The 18,336-nt window shown below is 42.4% G+C and overlaps 1 protein-coding gene across 2 annotated transcripts in view; it reads left to right on the forward strand.

Moving 5' to 3' along the window:
• Window positions 1-18,336, forward strand: part of MAMDC2 (MAM domain containing 2) — a 140,126-nt gene that overhangs the window by 68,437 nt on the left and 53,353 nt on the right. For both annotated transcript variants that reach the window (XM_029056086.2, XM_029056085.2), the window contains exons 6-9: window positions 2,297-2,553; window positions 5,917-6,010; window positions 14,715-14,858; window positions 16,272-16,537. In XM_029056086.2, coding sequence (XP_028911919.1) covers window positions 2,297-2,553; window positions 5,917-6,010; window positions 14,715-14,858; window positions 16,272-16,537 — 761 coding nt within the window. The remainder of the gene's footprint in view (window positions 1-2,296; window positions 2,554-5,916; window positions 6,011-14,714; window positions 14,859-16,271; window positions 16,538-18,336) is intronic.

Here is an 18,336-nt window from a genome sequence, read left to right on the forward strand (position 1 = left end):
ATTCTTGAGTCACCTTTTTTTTGATACATCTATTAGACCTATTAATTTGATACACTTCCCATCCAAACTATTCAACTCCTTAGGACTACAGAAAGTATTGGATTCAAAAGCAACTACCTCTTCTCTTGGCAACCAAGCTTGATAACTTGAGAAGCAGCATAATTATAATAATAATAATAAATGTGGCATTTGGTAAGCATTTACTATGTGCCAGGCACTGTACTAAATGCTGGGGTGGATACAGGTTTGGCACAGTTCCTGTCTCAGTTAGGGACAAACTCCATTTTACAGATGAGGAAACTGAGGCCCAGGGAAGTGAAGTGACATGTCCAAGGTCACACAGCAGACAAGTGGTACAGCTGGGATTAGAACCCATAACCTTCTGACTCCCAGGCCCCTGCTCCATCCACTACGCCCTGCTGCTTCCCACTAGGCCACATGGTCTAGTGGAAAGAGCCTGGGCCTGAGAGTCAGAGGACCTGTTTTCTAATCCCGGCTCTACCATTTGTCTGCTGTGTGACCTTGGGTGAGTCATTTAACTTTTGTGTACCTAAGCTCCCTCATCTGTAAAAATGTAAAATGGGGATTAAGTACCTGTTCTCCCTCCCTCCTAGACCGTGAACCCAGTGTGGGACAGGAACTGTGCCTGACTTGATTAACTTGTATCCACCCCAGCATTTAGTGCCGTGTTTGGCCCATAGTAAGTGCTTAGCAAATACCACAGTTATCATAACTTTCTTCAGTTGCCATTCCTGGAACCTTGCTTCTTACAGCGGCCGTTAACGGTCACAACTGGCATAGAGTCCTGGAACTCAGAAGGGTTTTCCTTTCCCTGTAGAGAAAGTTCACCAGCTGCTTGCGATACTGCTGCAAGCAGCTGAAGTAGAAATGTCACAAATTGTGCAGAAACTTAGCTAAACACTTAGAAAGAGTCTTTCTCAGTGTACAACCAAACAACAGGCAAGGGTAGTGGCAGTTGGTGGAGAGCAGTGGCTAGCCAGACCGTTACAAGAAAAATAATGGTACAGAAACCTCTTTTCATAATTCAAGGAGAATTGGCTAACTGCCAGGCCTTTCCAGTTCAAATAAAAATTCCAGCTAATGCAGAGAGCCCTACCCAACCTAGCTGTACAGACTTTAACTCTTAAGGGAGAGCACAGCCCTGTGTGGTTCACTTTCTAAACCAGCTGGCCAGTTGCTTACCATACTACCAACCTCAGTCGTCTGTCAGGATTATTCAGTATTTAGGGAATGTTATCCAGCTGACCGAGATTGCCCAGACACATACACCTGGCAAATAGCTTCTCGATTTGTATTCCACTGCCCCGGGATGTACCATCACAAAAAGACCACAAATCTCAGATTCGCTTTTCATTTACTGACGGAAAATGAGTCATTCAAACTGCTTTGACCAGTGTGCGTTTGAATTGAATTGAAAGTTGGAAGGATGAGAAGAGCATGGTGGCTGGCAATCAACTAATCAGTCAGTGGTATTTGCTGAATGCTTTCTATGTGCATGACCAGAGGTGATATTCTGTCATCCAGAAGGAATATTGAGATGGCCTTGAATTATAATCTGCAGATTGAGAAGGGGATTGGAGGGAGAGAGGTTAGTGAAGTAACAGACCCATGTATGTGCCTGAACTAGTTACATGTTGAGGAAGAAAATGCCCCACTGTCACCACTAGAGTCAGATTTACGAGTCCAAACCATGTTAATCCCAGGAGATCCAGGCCACTCTGAGGTGGTCTTGGGTAGGTCTGGTCTGTTTGGGGAGGGCTGGTTTTGCATCGAGCTGTTTTGTACTCTGAATGAGGTGGCCCTGGGATTGGAAACGCTTTCAAAACCGACTGAATCCCCAGGTCTCTAATCTCTGGGACTTTACTAGAATGATCCTAGCTTCTGGAGTAGAGACCAGGGACTCTTTGGCCCTGAGACATGGGACTGATGTGGACACTGAACTTTTGCTTAAGCCCCTTGATTTGCTGGGTGTCTGGCAAATGGTGGACTATTCTTTTTCCACTTCGTGGGTTACAAATCAGCTGCTTCTCATTGGAAAAATTGATACATCCTGACAAAGTCAGTAGGATGAGGATAGCATGGGAAGCAGACAAATGATGAGACCATAGGAAGGGGTAAGAGAGAGTGACCTATTCTGGTGGGTTAAAAATGATACATGTGTTGGCAGTTCTGATCTCAATCCCAGTAATTCTACTGACTCACACTGGGAAAACTACATTATGCTTCGGTTGAATTTTCTTTTTTGATACCAAAAATTGTTTTGTTTTTTTTCTAGGTCATTTCATGTATGTAGACTCTGTTTATGTCAAGCACTTTCAAGAGGTGGCTCAGCTAGTTTCCCCAAGAACAACAGCTCCCATGTCCGGCTGCCTTTCTTTTTATTACCAACTACAGCAGGAGAATGACAACGTTTTCACCCTTTACACCAGAGATGTGACTGGCCTATATGAAGAAATCTGGAAAACAAAGAGCACCGAAAGTACGGATTGGAACTTAGCAGAGGTTGACTTTAGCGCACCATACCCAATGGAGGTAAGGCCCAGTCCACTCCCTGAACAATCAATGAATCCCTCGATTGCTGGATTGTGACGTGTGGAAACCTGTAAAATTCACCTGACCACTGAGGCAAATAGCCCAGAGCAACTGATTGAGTCCTTTTAGAAACACTTCTTCGGGATATTTGTTGGCTTTTGCCAGAATTAGACAACCCCAGAGGTTATTCGGGCATATTTATCTTACATTTTTATCAGGAGGAAATAGGACCAGCTGCCAAGCTCTGTTTCTGCCTAGCCTTTTCCTGTCCTTCATTGACATCACATGAACTGTAACTTCTATGGAAATCCATCCCTAAGAAGCTCTGTGCAATAGACCAACATAGGAATTTTTCTGGCCATGTTCTCACCAATATTTATCAAGATTTTTCTCCCTGGGGAGATTCACCTCTATTACAAATCATGATGTACTTTATTTCCCCGAGGCTCTGCATGTCTTAGGGGCTACATAAATGTTGTTGATGATGATATTATAAGATACATTTTACTGTTGTCAGGACTGTGGGTTCCACATTAACCTTTTCAGCAATTCATGCACCCATATGTGAATTTCACTATCAGTGGCATTTGCTTTGAGCATCAAGAACAACTACTCACATATGTGTGTGTGTGTCTCTCTCTCTCCATATATATATGCACATATATAATATATGTATAATTATATAAAATGTATTATAGATAATAGTTGATAAAATGTGATATTAATATAATCGAAAATATCTGACTTTCCCTACCTCATATAGATGTTGTAAGGACAAATCTAACCTAAGTAATGCAAAAGCGCTTTGGGAATAATAATAATAATAATGTTGGTATTTGTTAAGCGCTTACTATGTGCTGAGCACTGTTCTAAGTGCTGAGGTAGATACAGGGTAATCAGATTGTCCCACGTGGGGCTCACATTTTATAATCCCCATTTTTACAGATGAGGTAACTGAGGCACAGAGAAGTGAAGTGAGTTACCCAAGGTCACACAGCAGACAAGCGTCAGAGCCGGGATTAGAACCCACAACCTCTGACTCCCAAGCCCAGGCTCTTTCCACTAAGCCATGCTGCTTCTCTAAGGAATTATATATAATTTAAATTTTTAGTCCTTCTGTTTATCTACCTGAGCTAATGACCCAGAGCAGATTTGAAATTTGCAATCCTTTCCTTTGAGTAAAATTGTCTTTATTTAGTTTATTTCCTGTCCATTTTGAGATCATCCAAAAGTGAAATGGAGCATCATTTTGACTTTCACATTGTGGAAAACTTCCCAGGGTTACAGTGCATGTAGTGGAATGAGAAAAGTCCAAACTGTTTCAGAAACTCTTTTTTTTCTTCAACTCAAACTAAAATCAGTTAATCTCAGACAAAACACAATTTTCTGCCAATTCCTCATTCTAATTTAAACTCTTAGGGCAAAATTAGTTTTTAGCAGAACATTTTCTGTTTCTGCAAAAGGTAATCAATGCCAGAAAATTAAAATTCTGCCAATTATTGTGCGTCAATACATTTTCTTACATTTTATGCGCGTATGAGTGAGATGCAGTATTTTGAATTCACCCCCTTATTTGTGATTATTCTGTAATAGACATTAAATAGTGCATAAATCAGTGACATTTATTTTCAGTTCATCCAAGTGCATTCAAAGAAATACGACTCAGGAGCTTTCTTTCCTTCTGAGTTTGCAATACTTTCCATAATCGGTTTTACTCTGAGTGCATCTATGTTTTTCACTGGTCCTGCTAAATATTATTTAGCACTGTGATTGGAAATGCTTTCTGCCTGTGATATCCTAAATAAATTTCAGAAACTCCTCCTTAATTTGGAAACCTAGGTTTCTTCTCCTCTTGTGTTCCTGCCTTCCCTTCCAACACCTTCCCCCCAATTCCTTTCCTTTTTGCCTGAAGACTGTGAAAAATAATAATAATAATGGTATTTATTAAGCATTTACTATGTGCCAGGCACCGTATTAAGTGCTGGAGTAGATACAAGATAATCCGGTGGGACATAGTCCCTGTCCCACATGGGGCTCACAGTCTTCATCCCCATTTTACAGATGAGGTAACTGAGACACAGAGAAGAGAAGTGACTTGCCCAAGGAAAAATCTCCTGAGGTCCACTGTAGAAAACACAGGTCTAATCTGAATCAGTTATGACCTCATTACTTTTGAGGGATGCATTGATTTTGAAGAGACTGAAGTAAAGGCTCAGTCACTAGGCTTGGTCCATGTGTAAGACATTTCTTTACTTTTGCTTCCCTTTTCTTTAAATGGCATTTGTTAAGCACTTACTATGTGCCAGGCACTGTACTAAGCACTGAGGTAGACACAAGCCAATCAGGATGGACACAGTCCCTGTCCCACATGGGGCTCACAGTCTTAATCCTCATTTTGTAGATGAGGTAACTGAGGCACAGATAAGTGACTTCCCCAATATCACACAATAGATATGTGGGGGAGCCAGGATTAGAACCCAGGTCCTCAGACTCCCATTCTGCTTCCCCATGGTGCTTCCCCACTCTGTCCAACTGGTGGCCTGGGTCCCACCATTTTAGTGTTTTGGGGACCGAAAGCCATGTCAGTGATATTAGAAGGGCTTCTGGAAGGGGAGCTGCTGACTCAGACGTAGTAGTGACTGCTACACCTTCTTATTCCCCAAGTCCTGTCCACAGTCTCCCTGTTAGCCTGACAAATTTGCCTGCTTCCAAGTTGCTGAAGCGGCAAGGCCAGGAGAGTTCCCACCACTGGGGCTTGGGTCTTACTGCCTTGGATCTAAGGAGGAGTTTGCTTGATGTGGAGTAATTAAGCAGTCAGTTGTATTTATTGAGCACTTCCTGTGTACAGAACACTGTACTAAGTGCTTGGGAAAATACAGTATAACAATATAACAGACGCATTCCCTGCCCACAGCGAACATGCAGTCGAGAGGACTGCCCCACTTGCTTCTGCACCTGTTGGTTTAGGGCTTCAGGCACTGTTATGGTATTTGTTAGGTGCTTACTATGTGTCAGGGATTGTACTAAACACTGGGGTAGATACAAGCTAATTAGGTTTTACACGATCCGAGGCCCTCATGGGGCTCTCAGTCTTCGTCCTCATTTTACAGATGAGGTAACTGAGGCACAGAGAAGTGAAGTGACTTGCACAAGGTTCTATAGCAGACAAGTGGCAGAACTGGAATTAGAACCCAGGTTCTTTTAACTCCCAGCCTGGTGCTCTATCCACTAGGCCGTAGAGTCAGTGACTGTTCAGTTCAATTGAACATCCTCTGGGGAGATTTTTAGGCCATCAGAAATCTAGTGTAAGGTCATCCAGCCCACAGATTCATGCAGGAGATAAATGTCTATTTTCCTTTGCAGGTTATATTTGAAGTTGCTTTCAATGGTGCCAAGGGTGGGTTTGTAGCCCTTGATGATATCTCGTTTTCTCCGGTTCACTGCCAAAGTCAGACAGGTGAGACTTTTTTTGGTAATTATTCTCCATTTTTTCCCTCTATGTTCATTCAGTCATTCATTCAATCGTGTTTATTGAGTGCTTACTGTGTGCAAAGAGAGCACTGTACTAAGCACTTGGGAAGTGTTCTATGTGTGTGCTCAGTGGCAGATTAGTCTTTGGCAGGAACTGAAATATATAAAAGTGTGGGGAGAGTGTCTCTTGTGGGGATAGGAGGAGAGGGAACATAGGGAAGAAGAAGAGAGGGAAGTCTCCAAACCCAAGCTATCTTCCCATGAGGACCAAATTGACTTCCTCAATATCATCCTCTCTACTGAATGAAACTCACTCGCTCCCCCATCCCTTCGCCAATCTCGTACCACTAATGTATAGCCCTGGATCACTTCCACAGTCCACTTCCTTTGCTCCTGTGCACAAGCCACAGAGCACTGCTGGCAAAAATCCAGATATCAAGCCAACCTTGTCCATATCATATTCATCAATGCCTGCTTTAACTCTGCCCTCTCCTCTGCCTGGCGGTATTATTCTCCCTCCTTATTATTGATGCCCATGCCTATTGCCCTTGCCAGCTGTTTCAGAAGTTTAACTCCCTTCTCAACTCCCCTGCCCCCCTGCCCCCTCCATCTCTTGCCCCCTAATGACCTGGCTGTGTACTTCATTGAGAAAATTGAAACCGTCAGGGGTGTCCTCCCTAAAATCTCCCCTACTCTCCTCCAGTCCCTCCCTCCTCTTGCCCCTTCTTCGACTCTCCCATCTTTCCCGACAATATCTCTAGGAGACGTCCCACCTCCTCTCAAAATTCACCTCCTCCACCTGGACCCCCAATTCAATCCTTTTGTACTTTATCCAAACACTTGCCCCTTCCCTTCTTCCCTCCCTGACTGCCATCTTCAACTGTTCACTCTCCAGTGGCTTCGTCCCCACAGCTTTCAAACATGCTCGTGTCTCCTCTATCCTAAAATAAAAACAAACCCTCCCTTGACCCCAGAGCTCCTTCCAGTTATTGCCCCATCTCCCTCCTAATGTTTGTCTCCAGACTCCTTGAGTGAGTTGTCTACACCTACTGTCTCCACTTCCTATCCTCCAATTCTCTCCTTGACCCCCTCCAATCTGGCTCCTGGCCCCTTCACTTCATGGAAACTGCCCTCAAAATGATCACCAAATCCTTCTTGCCAAATCCAACAGCCTCAACTCCTCGACCTCTCAACTGCCTTTGGCACTGCTGACCAGTCCCTTCTCCTGCAAATATTATCCAACGTTGGCTTCACTGACACTCTTCTTTCCCTTTTTTTCCTCCTCTCTCTGGCCACTCATTCTCTATCTTTTTTGGGGGGCTCCTCCTCTGCCCCCTACCCCCTAACTGTGGGAATCCCTCAAGGCTCAGTTCTGGGTCCCTTCTCAGTTCTGGGTCCCTTCCTATTCTCCATCTACACCCATTCCCTTGGAGAACTCATTCGCTTTCATGGCTTCAACTACTACCTCTATTACAATGATTCCCAAATTTACATCTCCAGCCCTTCCCCAATTAAGTCCTCATTTCCTCTTCTCTCACTCCCTTCTGCATTATCCTTGCATTTGGATTTGTATCCTTTATTCACCCATCCCTTAACCCCACAGCCCTTATGTATATATTTGATTGTCCCAAATATATTTTTATCATATATTATGTATCTGATAAATGATTATCTCCCCCTCTAAGACTGTAAGCTCCTTGTGTGCAGGGAATGTCTCTACCAACTCTGTTATATTGTATTCTCTCAAGTTTTTAGGTCACTACTCTGAACAGAGTGCTCAATAAATTCAAATTGAATGATTGATAGGGAAAGGAAAAAGAGGAGGGGAATAGGGGAAAGAGAAGAGGAAAAGGGAGAAAGGGAAGCAGGGGAGCTGGTAAGGGTGGGAGAAGGGAAGAGGCCAAGAGGGGAGAAGAGGAGATGGGGACTCCATAACTATGCCCCCACCGTGCCCTGTCTTTACCCTACCTTCAGGGTAGATGTTAGTGCCTGGCTCTCACAGTATTTAAATGCAGGTGTCTTCCTATTCAACTGAACAGTGCAACTAGATTTCCATTCCCTAGGAATTCTCCTTTTGATGAACCACACATAGTAAATATGACTCTAGACATAAGCACCTTGTGGGCAGGAATTTTGTCTTCCAGCTTTCTTGTATAGTACTTTCCCAAGTAGTTAGAACAGTGTTTGCACAGAGTAAGTCCTCCAAAAATATCACTGATGTCTACTTTTTAGCATGTCTCCCAGGCTACCAAGAAGGGAAAATAAATCACATTGATGCCCTACAACTCTTGTCAGGGAATATTATGTTGTTTAACTAATGAAGGTAAAGAGCTTCTGGAAATTATAAGCTGTTGTATAAATACTAAATGTGGTTATTATTTCAAGTTTATTAATCTGAAAGGTCTAAATGTCCCTAGGGTAAATTATTTCCGTGTACTTCAGGATTTCCCTTTGGTAGTTTTGGCAAAGAATTATGTTCCTTTCATTTAACATTCTCTTTTCCAGAGTGAGGAATAAAAGATATGTCATTCTTTCATGAGCAATATGGCATGTCTTGTGAAGTGGGGGAGAAATGAGGGAGAGAGAGAAGTGAGGTAGAGCATACTATTTTCTTAAGGGAATTAGGTAAACAGATGGATGCCTTTGATACTTGTATCACTTTTATATAACCACTCTTCTCTGCCATCAGATGGTTGCTTTTGAATTTCCTACTTTTTTTAAAATTTGAGCTTATTTTAGAGATTCTTACCCTAATCAGCAAAATGGTCAATGTCTGTACAGATACCAAGAACCAATTTCTTTAAACAAATTTCCCTTCTTGAATTTCCACAACCTTGGGGTACCTTTTTATACATCCCATTTAAGGTTAGAACAAATTTGGGACTAAAGTACTCGAGATCACAGTACAGCCTCTTGTCCCTTTCTTTTCTCAGTGAAGGGCAACTCACAAAGACAGGAAATGGATGCATCTTTTTTTGGTTAAGGCTGGCTCTCTTCAGAATAGTGGTTACCAGGGATTGGTTTTGCAAATAGACAACCAATAATATCAAGCTTCCAAATCTGTTTGGAGAAATTAGTGGTGTCTGATATCAGCCTCCAAAACACAAGTGTTTTGCCATCAGCAGCAGCGCTATGCCCCCACAGTGATGAATTGCAATGAAGAACATGAAGAAAATTTACTTCAACAAAAATACTACTACTACTTGGTGGTACATGTCCAATACATGTCCTGGAAGGACGAGATTTGAGATTCCAGGTCTCATGGGAGGTCAGAGCCCAGAGAGAGAGATCTGGGAGTCATTCACATAGTTGGAGTAGCTGAGGGCGAGTTCCTCATGAGAGTGCATATAACATAAGAAGAGTAGAGGACCTAGAACCGGAGCCTGAGGGGATAATAATGTTGGTATTTGTTAAGCACTTACTATGTGCAGAGCACTGTTTTAAGCGCTGGGGGTGATACAGGGTAATCAGGTTGTCCCACGTGAGGCTCACAGTTAATCCCCATTTTACAGATGAGGTAACTGAGGCACAGAGAAGTTAAGTGACTTGCCCAAGGTTACACAGCTGACAAGTGGCAGAGCCGAGAGTCAAACCCATGACCTCTGACTCCAAAGCCCAGGCTCTTTCCACTGAGCCACGCTGCTTCCCCTATAGATGCCCCCTGTAGACCAGTGCTTGGCACATAGTAAGCGCTTACCAAATACCATTATTATTATTATTATTATTATTATTAAAAGGATGAGGCAGAGAAGCCAGTGAATGAAACCTAGACATTCAGAGAGGTAGGAGAATCAGGATAGCACTGCATCAGTACTGTGATAGTGTTTTGGGGAGGAAGTGGTCTAGGCTTCAAGGCTCTACTTTACCTTGCCCCTTCCTACCTCTCCTCCCTTCTCTCTTTCTACCGCCCACCCCGCACGCTCCGCTCCTCTGCCGCCCACCTCCTCACCGTCCCTCGGTCTCGCCTATCCCGCCGTCTACCCCTGGGCCACGTCCTCCCGTGGTCCTGGAACGCCCTCCCTCCTCACCTCCGCCAAACTGATTCTCTTCCCCTCTTCAAAACCCTACTTAAAACTCACCTCCTCCAAGAGGCCTTCCCAGGCTGAGCTCCTCTTCTCCCTCTAATCCCTCTGCCACCCCCTTTACCTCTCCGCAGCTAAACCCTCTTTTCCCCCTTTCCCTCTGCTCCTCCACCTCTCCCCTCCCATCCCCACAGCACTGTACTCGTCCGCTCAACTGTATATATTTATCATTACCCTATTTATTTTGTTAATGAATTGTACATTGCCTTGATTCTATTTAGTTGCCATTGTTTTTACGAGATGTTCTTCCCCTTGACTCTATTTATTGCCATTGTTCTTGTCAGTCTGTCTCCCCCGATTAGACTGTAAGCCCGTCAAACGGCAGGGACTGTCTCTATCTGTTGCCGACTTGTTCATTCCAAGTGCTTAGTACAGTGCTCTGCACATAGTAAGCGCTCAATAAATACTATTGAATGAATGAAAGTGTCTAATGCAATGGAGAGGTCGAGAATGACCAAGGAACTTGGCTATGAGAGGATAATTGGTGACATTGGAGCAAGCAGTCTCGAAGGAGTAAAGGAGTTCAAAAGAAACACTGCAGAAGGTCTGGAATTGCTTCACCACAGCATAGCTAGTCATGTCAGATCTGGGGTGCCCTATCTGATTCATCCCCCATCTCCAATGGGATAAAGCAGGACCGACTAATATGGAGATTGAAAGAGAGAGAGAGAGAGGTTAAGCATAATGTCAAATATATGAGCTTGAGAGATGAGAGGATGGTGGTGGTGTCAACAATGATGAGAAAGTTAGATGGAGGAGAGGATTTGACAGGGGAGATTATGAGTCCATCTTGTTTTTGGAAAGGTGGAGCTTGAGATGGCAACAGGAGAATAGGTGACAGTTGAAAACCCAAACATGGTGAGCTGAAATTGGGTGAACAAAGAGGTCAGAGGAAAGGTTTTAAGGATGCAGTAGAGCACAACTTCAGATAAGTAGCATCTCAGCTGAAAACAGACAACTGCAGCAAACAAACTCATATGGTGAGCTACATTCAAGAAAGGAGAGGCTCTTTTGGAAGAGTTTTGAAAGGATCATAGACTAAAGAGGCACAAGGACAAAAAACAAATCTTGACATTTCCAGCAAAAAATATAATCAAAGAACAAATCTTTTCAGTGGTGAAAGGGTTGTGATGGTGCTCAAAAACCTGCTGCTTCCATTTCTCTCTTACTCAGGTATTTTGCTATCTTTACTTAGCCACCCTTCCTTTGTTGTTGACTCTTACTTTTTTTAAGCAGATACAGCTTTTCTAAAGGACAAGTGTGCACGTGCACACCCACACTACCAATCGTATTTATTGAACACTTACTGTGTGCAGAGCATTATACTAAACAGTTGGGAGAGTACGATATAACAGATTTGGTAGACATGTTCCCTGCCCACTAGGAGCTTCCAATACCACCCTATTAGTGGAAGTGTTCATTTGAGTTTCTGCAGAAGAAAAAAGCTGTTATAAATATCCCAAACTATAGTTCCATTCCTTCTTGATATCTGGAACACAACTCATACTCTAATGATATTTTCAATATCAATTCAGTGGCCTAAAAGCCTCATATTTTGATCTCATTTGACCTTTCGAATTTGTGTCTTGTACAAATATGCTTCACTCTTTCTGAACCATTAGCTAAAGCCTCTAGCTGCCTACTGTTTTTTCCCTTAGATCTCAAACATATCATTAGCACTTCCCAAAGTCTTTTGCCCGCACTCTCCTTCCCCATCACCCTACTGAACAAGTTTCACCACAGCTGTATTTTCCAGATTTTCTGAAGAAGGAAGTGTGGTGGACCCTACAGGCCAAAAAGTCATTGCAAGGAGAAATCATCCTGGTTCCAAAATCAGTAGGCTTCTACAGTTATCGGGTGTTTCGGGACTACAATGTCCTGTCTAAAGAAATCTAGATCCTGGGGTTTATTTTTAGTTTCTTGGAATAGATTGTTTTACTGGCCCTAAAAAATTCACTTTCCCGTTTTTAAGAAAATAAAAACATTCCTTTAGAATGTGTTTTTACATTTCCACTTAAATTGTGAGCAAATTGTGAGGAAAAAATAATTGAGCTTTGATTTCAAGGTTCAACTCTTTTTCCCAATCCTCCTGCACATTTGACAAATGTAGTTCATTTCAAATGCGCACACTCAGGTATTGATTTTGGATAGCTTTCCTAACAATTAATTAGACTGACCTGTTTTCCTTCTTGGTCCTGCGTTTGGGAATACTCTTTAGGCCCAGAACCAAATAATGGTAGTTTGCATTTTATATTGGGGGGAAAAAATTATTAAAGTTTGGGCGGTGATGTCCCATGAATCCATTTCCTCTTTGTGGACCAGATCTTGAATCCCCTTAGGTTGGGAAAGCTCTTTGTGATGACACTGCATGCTGTTTCCATATATTTTATCTTCAGAGCCAAGGAAAAACCCAGTGCAGATGGAAATTGGTTGCATCTCCAATTGAACTGCTGTTCTGCCAGTCTTAAAATATTAGGAAGAAGTTTTTTATTTTTAAAAAATCTTTCTACCTGGTCTGGTTTGGCTCTTTTATTTTGGACAAAATGAAAATCTGTTTAGGATTTCAGTTCTGGAATGTGCTCTGATTCCATTCTGCAGTGCCCGCCCTTTTCATATCCAGCAGACAATTACTCTCCCTGCTTCAAAGCCTTATTGAAGGCACATCTCCTCCAAGAGGCCTTCCCTGACTAAGCCCTCATTTCCTCTTGTCCCACTCCCTTCTGCCTTGCCCTGATTTGCTCACTTAATTCCCCCACTGTCCCCCAGCCCCACAGCACTTATGCACATATCCATAATTTATTTATACTAATGTCTGTCTCCCCTTCTAGACTGTAAGCTCCTTGTGGGCAAGGAATGTGTCGGTTATATTGTTGTGCTGTACTCTCCCAAGGACTTAGTACAGTGCCCTGCACACAATAAGCATTCAATAAATATGACTGATCAATTCTCTTCATGATTCTTAAATGACAAAGTTTTCTTTTCTTTCTTTTTCAGTGAATGGGTGGGTTTGCGGTATTCGATTATTGTAATGGTTGCATTTTTTGCTTTTTAAAAAGCAATCTGGCTTTGTTCAAAGTATCATGAGTTTCTCTCTGCAATTCCTCTGGTTATCTAAATTACTCAACAGTGATTACTGAACACCCAATATATGCAGAATACTATTCTGCTCAGGGGTCTACTCTTTAAGCACCCCCCCCCCCCCAAGCAATTTGCTCAGTAGCCTCCTCTGAATCCTGACTGTATAATCCCAGCTCACCATCAACCACAGGGAAGGCCAGATCACAAGAACTAGAGTTGGATTTGATCACCATGAAAGCCTCATGTATTTGTTATCCCTTCTTGACTGGATTAATTTTATAGCTTCCTCCATTATTTCCCCACCTCTATCCCTTCTTCAGTTTACCTTCCATTTTTCTAAAATGATAACTGGAGCCCATTGCTTTCCTCTTTAAAAAACTCCAGTGGCTCTTCTCGCAGCTTCTCAAATGAAACACGAAACTCCTGACCTTTGGCTTCAAAATTCTCTATCAGCTGGCTCCCATTTGCCTATCGGTTCTCATGCTTGGCACATAGTAAGTGCTTAACAAATACCATCATCATCATTTCCCCTTTCCCCAGCTCCTCTCCAGTTCCTCCTTTCTTCTGCCCCCTCTCTGGTTTTTCCATCTCCTCCCAGTGGTATTTCAAGAGGAGATCACCCACCTCTTCTCAAAGTCCACCCCCTCCACCTGTGCCTCTGACCCCATCCCTTAATCCCTTATTAAAACAGCTGCCACCTCATCTTTTCCCTTCCTGACTGCCGTCTTCAACCACTCTCTTTCCAATGGCTCCTTTCCCCTTTTAACTGTGCCCGTGTACATCTCTTATGGTAAAAAAATCCCTCCCTCGACCCCCACAGCACTCTATTGTATCATACTGTCCCAAGAGCTCAATACGGTGCTCTGCTCACGGTAAGCACCCCATAAATACCATTAATCAATTGATTCAAAGGGTGCTCCCTCAGCTAGGTGATGTGGGATTTGTTGAATAACCAATCCTCATTCACTCTGCCTTCAAGTATTATGACTATAGACTTTGGTCATATCCCCGCTCAACCTTCATCTCACCAGAATGAAGATTCCAAATATTTTTCAGTCTATCCACTCAGGAAGCTTCTCCAATCTTTGATCATCATTTGCCTTACAAGGAAATTAAGAATATTTTGGAATGGGTCTATTTTTGTTTTGATGTCCTTCTGAAATGTGAACTAGGACAAAAACAAGCGTTGACAGTTTTTATATGTTCTATCCTGAAGGGGTAGTTCTTTTCTCTTTTCATGCCTAGTGTCTGTTTATTTTTATGGAAATTTTGGAAGAGGTTCTTTTCCACCCTTTGGCAAAAAATATAAAACAGATTCACTTGTCAAATAGAAATGATGGCTCGATGCTAACTTGTCATTTTGCCACAAGGGTAAAATATTTGTGTCCATCTTTGCTTCTTCAAAACACACTATTAGATACTGACAAATAAAGTTGAAACAGAATATACATTTTGGCATCCTCCCTCTTCAGTTGCTTGTGCATATTTCTGCTTTATTTCTCCTAACCAAAGACATGCTTCTTTTTGCAGGGTTTTCCTTCAGTGCAAAAGAAGCAAGCTGCAATTTTGAGGACGATCTCTGTAATTTTTATCAGGATAAAGATGGCCCTGGCTGGAACAGAGTAAAACTCAAGCCTAATGTGTACAGAGCAGGGGATCATACAACAGGATTAGGTATTTCAAATGTCTGTGATGTCAGTGGGCTACTTTTCTTCATTTTCTTCTCCTCCTCCTCCTGAATTGTGGCTATTTAACAAGGGTTAACAAAATGGTAGTCCTCAGGCGGAAATGGCAAAGGGTACTTTTTCCCCCCTTTATAGTGAAAAAAACCCCTAATTAGAATGCTGGCTTTTGTGCGTAAGCTTTGGATGGACCAAACTTGTGGTTAATATGTTGTATGATGTCAGAGCTGGAAATGCAGCTATTTAACCTGAAATACCATATTTACTTATATAATTGACTGTACTGTATAATTGCCCCACCCAGATTTTTGAGGTGGACATAAAAAATGTTTCTGGACTGCGTAATTGTAAGCAGCGATAACCTGGCCTGGGGAAGGGGGAGCAGAAGGGTGATAGCGTGGCAAAACAGAGGAGGGAAAGTTAATGCAATGAGTGTCCATTGTGTGCAGCACATGAGAGAGTGCAATAGAAGAGATGAAATCAATGCCCTCTTAGCTCCCTTCTCCTCTTCCTCCCTTTCTTTCTTCCTCCTTTTTTTCTCCTCCTCCTCCTTCTACCCTTATTGCTAAATTAATTTTCCATCTGACCCACATAATAGCATGGCCCCTGTTTTTATGTTACAAAAATTATGCAGGAAGTGGGGCACTTAAGTAAGAGCAGTAGTTGACGATGTTTTGGAAATGGTTGCTGCATCTCCTAAAAGGGAGCTCTTAGGTTCCACGATCTGATTACCTTAAAGCATAAAGATATCATAATAAAGTGATAAAATAGTTATTCTATACCCTCAGCATTTCTCTCCAACTCCACCGGGAAAAAAGGTAGCCGATCTTATAAAACAATAAGTAGTAGATGTCAGCTTCCAGGAGATCCCACCTGATCTGAAACCTTTCCTGACAGGGAGTTAGGTTTAAAGTCAAGGCTGCCATTTTAGGGCTTCTTTACCATTGACAGTTCTGGAATGGCCATTCACCATTCATCCTCCCAGACAACTTAGTCTTTTCCATACACACTGCTCCCAAAAATACTAACAATGTGCTCTATGCCCTTGAATCACCCTTCATATTCAAGGAGTGGAAGCCCTGAATTTTGTCATCTTGCCAGTTGGGCCAGCAGGCTGCATTCAGATGGATTCATCCTTTTTTATTTTATGAAGTCAGAAAAGCGTTAACCCTCCAGAATGACTGGAACCTGGTTCATGTGAAGTCAAATCTGTAATGGCTTATATGAGGCTTATTTAAGATTTTGCTATTTCATTTTAAACAGAGAGCACACTTCTTTTAAAAAAGAAATATATAGTTTAGTAACCTGCTTGAGGAAACTGGCATATCTGAAACTAGGTTAAGGCCCAGATAAATCTGTATAAATTGCTTAATAGAAATGCTAAATAATCTGTGCCATTTTACAGGTTATTTCTTGCTGGCCAACACAAAGTTTACATCACAGCCTGGCTACATTGGACGACTCTATGGTCCTTCTCTGCCAGGAAACTTGCAGTATTGTCTGCGTTTTTACTACGCCTTACATGGATTTTTTAAAATGAGCGACACCTTAGCTGTTTATATCTTTGAAGAAAACCATGTTGTTCAAGAGAAAATCTGGTCTGTCTTGGAATCCCCAAGGGGAGTCTGGACTCAAGCTGAGATCACCTTCAAGAAACCTATGCCTTGTAAGGTACTGAGAAACTAACTCTTTTGTTCATTCTTAATTGCTTGTTGGTCTTAACTGAATAGTGAACCATCCACTGCAAATTACTAAATGGAAAGTTTCCACCCTCTATCCATATAGTAAATGCAGTTAGTCTGTCAATCTCCAGTAAAGAACTTGTTGCTCGTGTTCTGTTTAGTCCTATAAGTCTCAGACTTGGGACCACTTAGGCATTTATAGATTACTTGTTTGGCTTTTTTTGAAGAAATCAGTGTTGTGGACTAAAATTTCTACAAACAAGAAAATACAAAGAACATCGTGTAAAGGAATCCAACACAGAATTATGCCTTGTACTCTATCCAGAGGGTCAATTAACTAAAGAACTCTGACCAAGGTCAGGGGGAAGATCTGGACTCGAAGAACCTTCATGGAAAATCCTCGCCTCTGGCCATCTCCTAAGTTATCTGGTGACCATTAGCAGAAGAACTCAAGCTGATCTTTATTGCCATGATCATTCTTAGGGAATTCCTAAATTCAGTGGTACTGACTTTCTTCCTTAGGACTGGAGGCAGTTTGTCTTCTCAAGGTACCAAAAGGGTCCCATGATCTGTTTGATCTTGGGATGCATTGAATGAGATGTTGGGAAATGATTTTGAGTGGATATATTTAGTGGATACATTGTTTTGTTTTGGTACTTAAGTGCTTACTCTGTGCTGAGCACTGTATGAAGCACTGGAATAGATACTAGATACTCAGGTTGGATACAGTACTACTCCCATTTGGGGTTCACAGTCTAAGTAGGAGGGAGTAGGATTTAATCCCCATTTTACAGATGAGGAAACTCAGGCACAGAGAAGTTAAGGGACTTGTTCAAGGTCACCCAGCCGGCAAGCGGTGGAGCCGGAATTAAAGCCCAGGTCATCTGTCCCCCAGGGCCCATGCGCTTGCCACTAGAACATGCTGCTTTCATAATGCCATGGATCACAAGATTGGATCTGATCCAAGTTTCATATCAATAGTCTCTATTGATAAATGTATCAAGCTATTGCTCTGCACCCAGTAGTCCTTTCTGCCATAAAGTTTGTTTTTACTATACATTTTGAACAGAATGAGGCCAATTTAAGGAACACTGTTCCAACAATGGGCATCTGCCTGGGTAGAGCGTGATGTGGAAGAAGAAACAATTGTACACCTGGTGAGGGTAAGCGTGGCCTAATGGATAGAGCATAGACCTGGGAGTCAGAGGGTCAGGTGTTCTGATCCCAGATCCCGGATCCGTCACTTGTCTGCTGTGTGACCTCGGGAAAGTCACTTCACTTTTCTGGGCCTCAATTCCCTCATCTGTAAAAATGGGGATTAAGACTGTGAGCCGCCGTGGGACAGGGACTGGGTCCAACACGATTTGCTTGTATCCACCCCAGCGCTTAGAACAGTGCCTGGCACATAGTAACCACCTAACAAATACCAGTATTATTATTATTATTAATAATAATACAATAGGGGTTTTCCTGAAAGCATAGTTCTGCAAGAATACTACCCCTACTTCATAAGAGATCTATTTATACTTGTTAAAAATGATGTGATGGAATGCCTACAGACCTCCTGCAAATGTCTATGCCTTTCTTCCCCAGTGGTATTTGTTAAGCTTTTACTATGTGCCAGGTATTATACTAAGTGCTGGGGTAGATATAACATAATAGGGGTAGACATAGTCCCTATCCCACATAGGGCTCACAGCCTTAATCCCCATTTTCCAAATGAGGTAACTGAGGCACAGGGAAGTGAAATGAATTGCCTAAGGTCACACAGCAGACAAGTAGCTGAGT

Source organism: Ornithorhynchus anatinus, chromosome X5, assembly GCF_004115215.2.
Source record: "Ornithorhynchus anatinus isolate Pmale09 chromosome X5, mOrnAna1.pri.v4, whole genome shotgun sequence".
Taxonomy (NCBI): Eukaryota; Metazoa; Chordata; class Mammalia; order Monotremata; family Ornithorhynchidae; genus Ornithorhynchus; species Ornithorhynchus anatinus.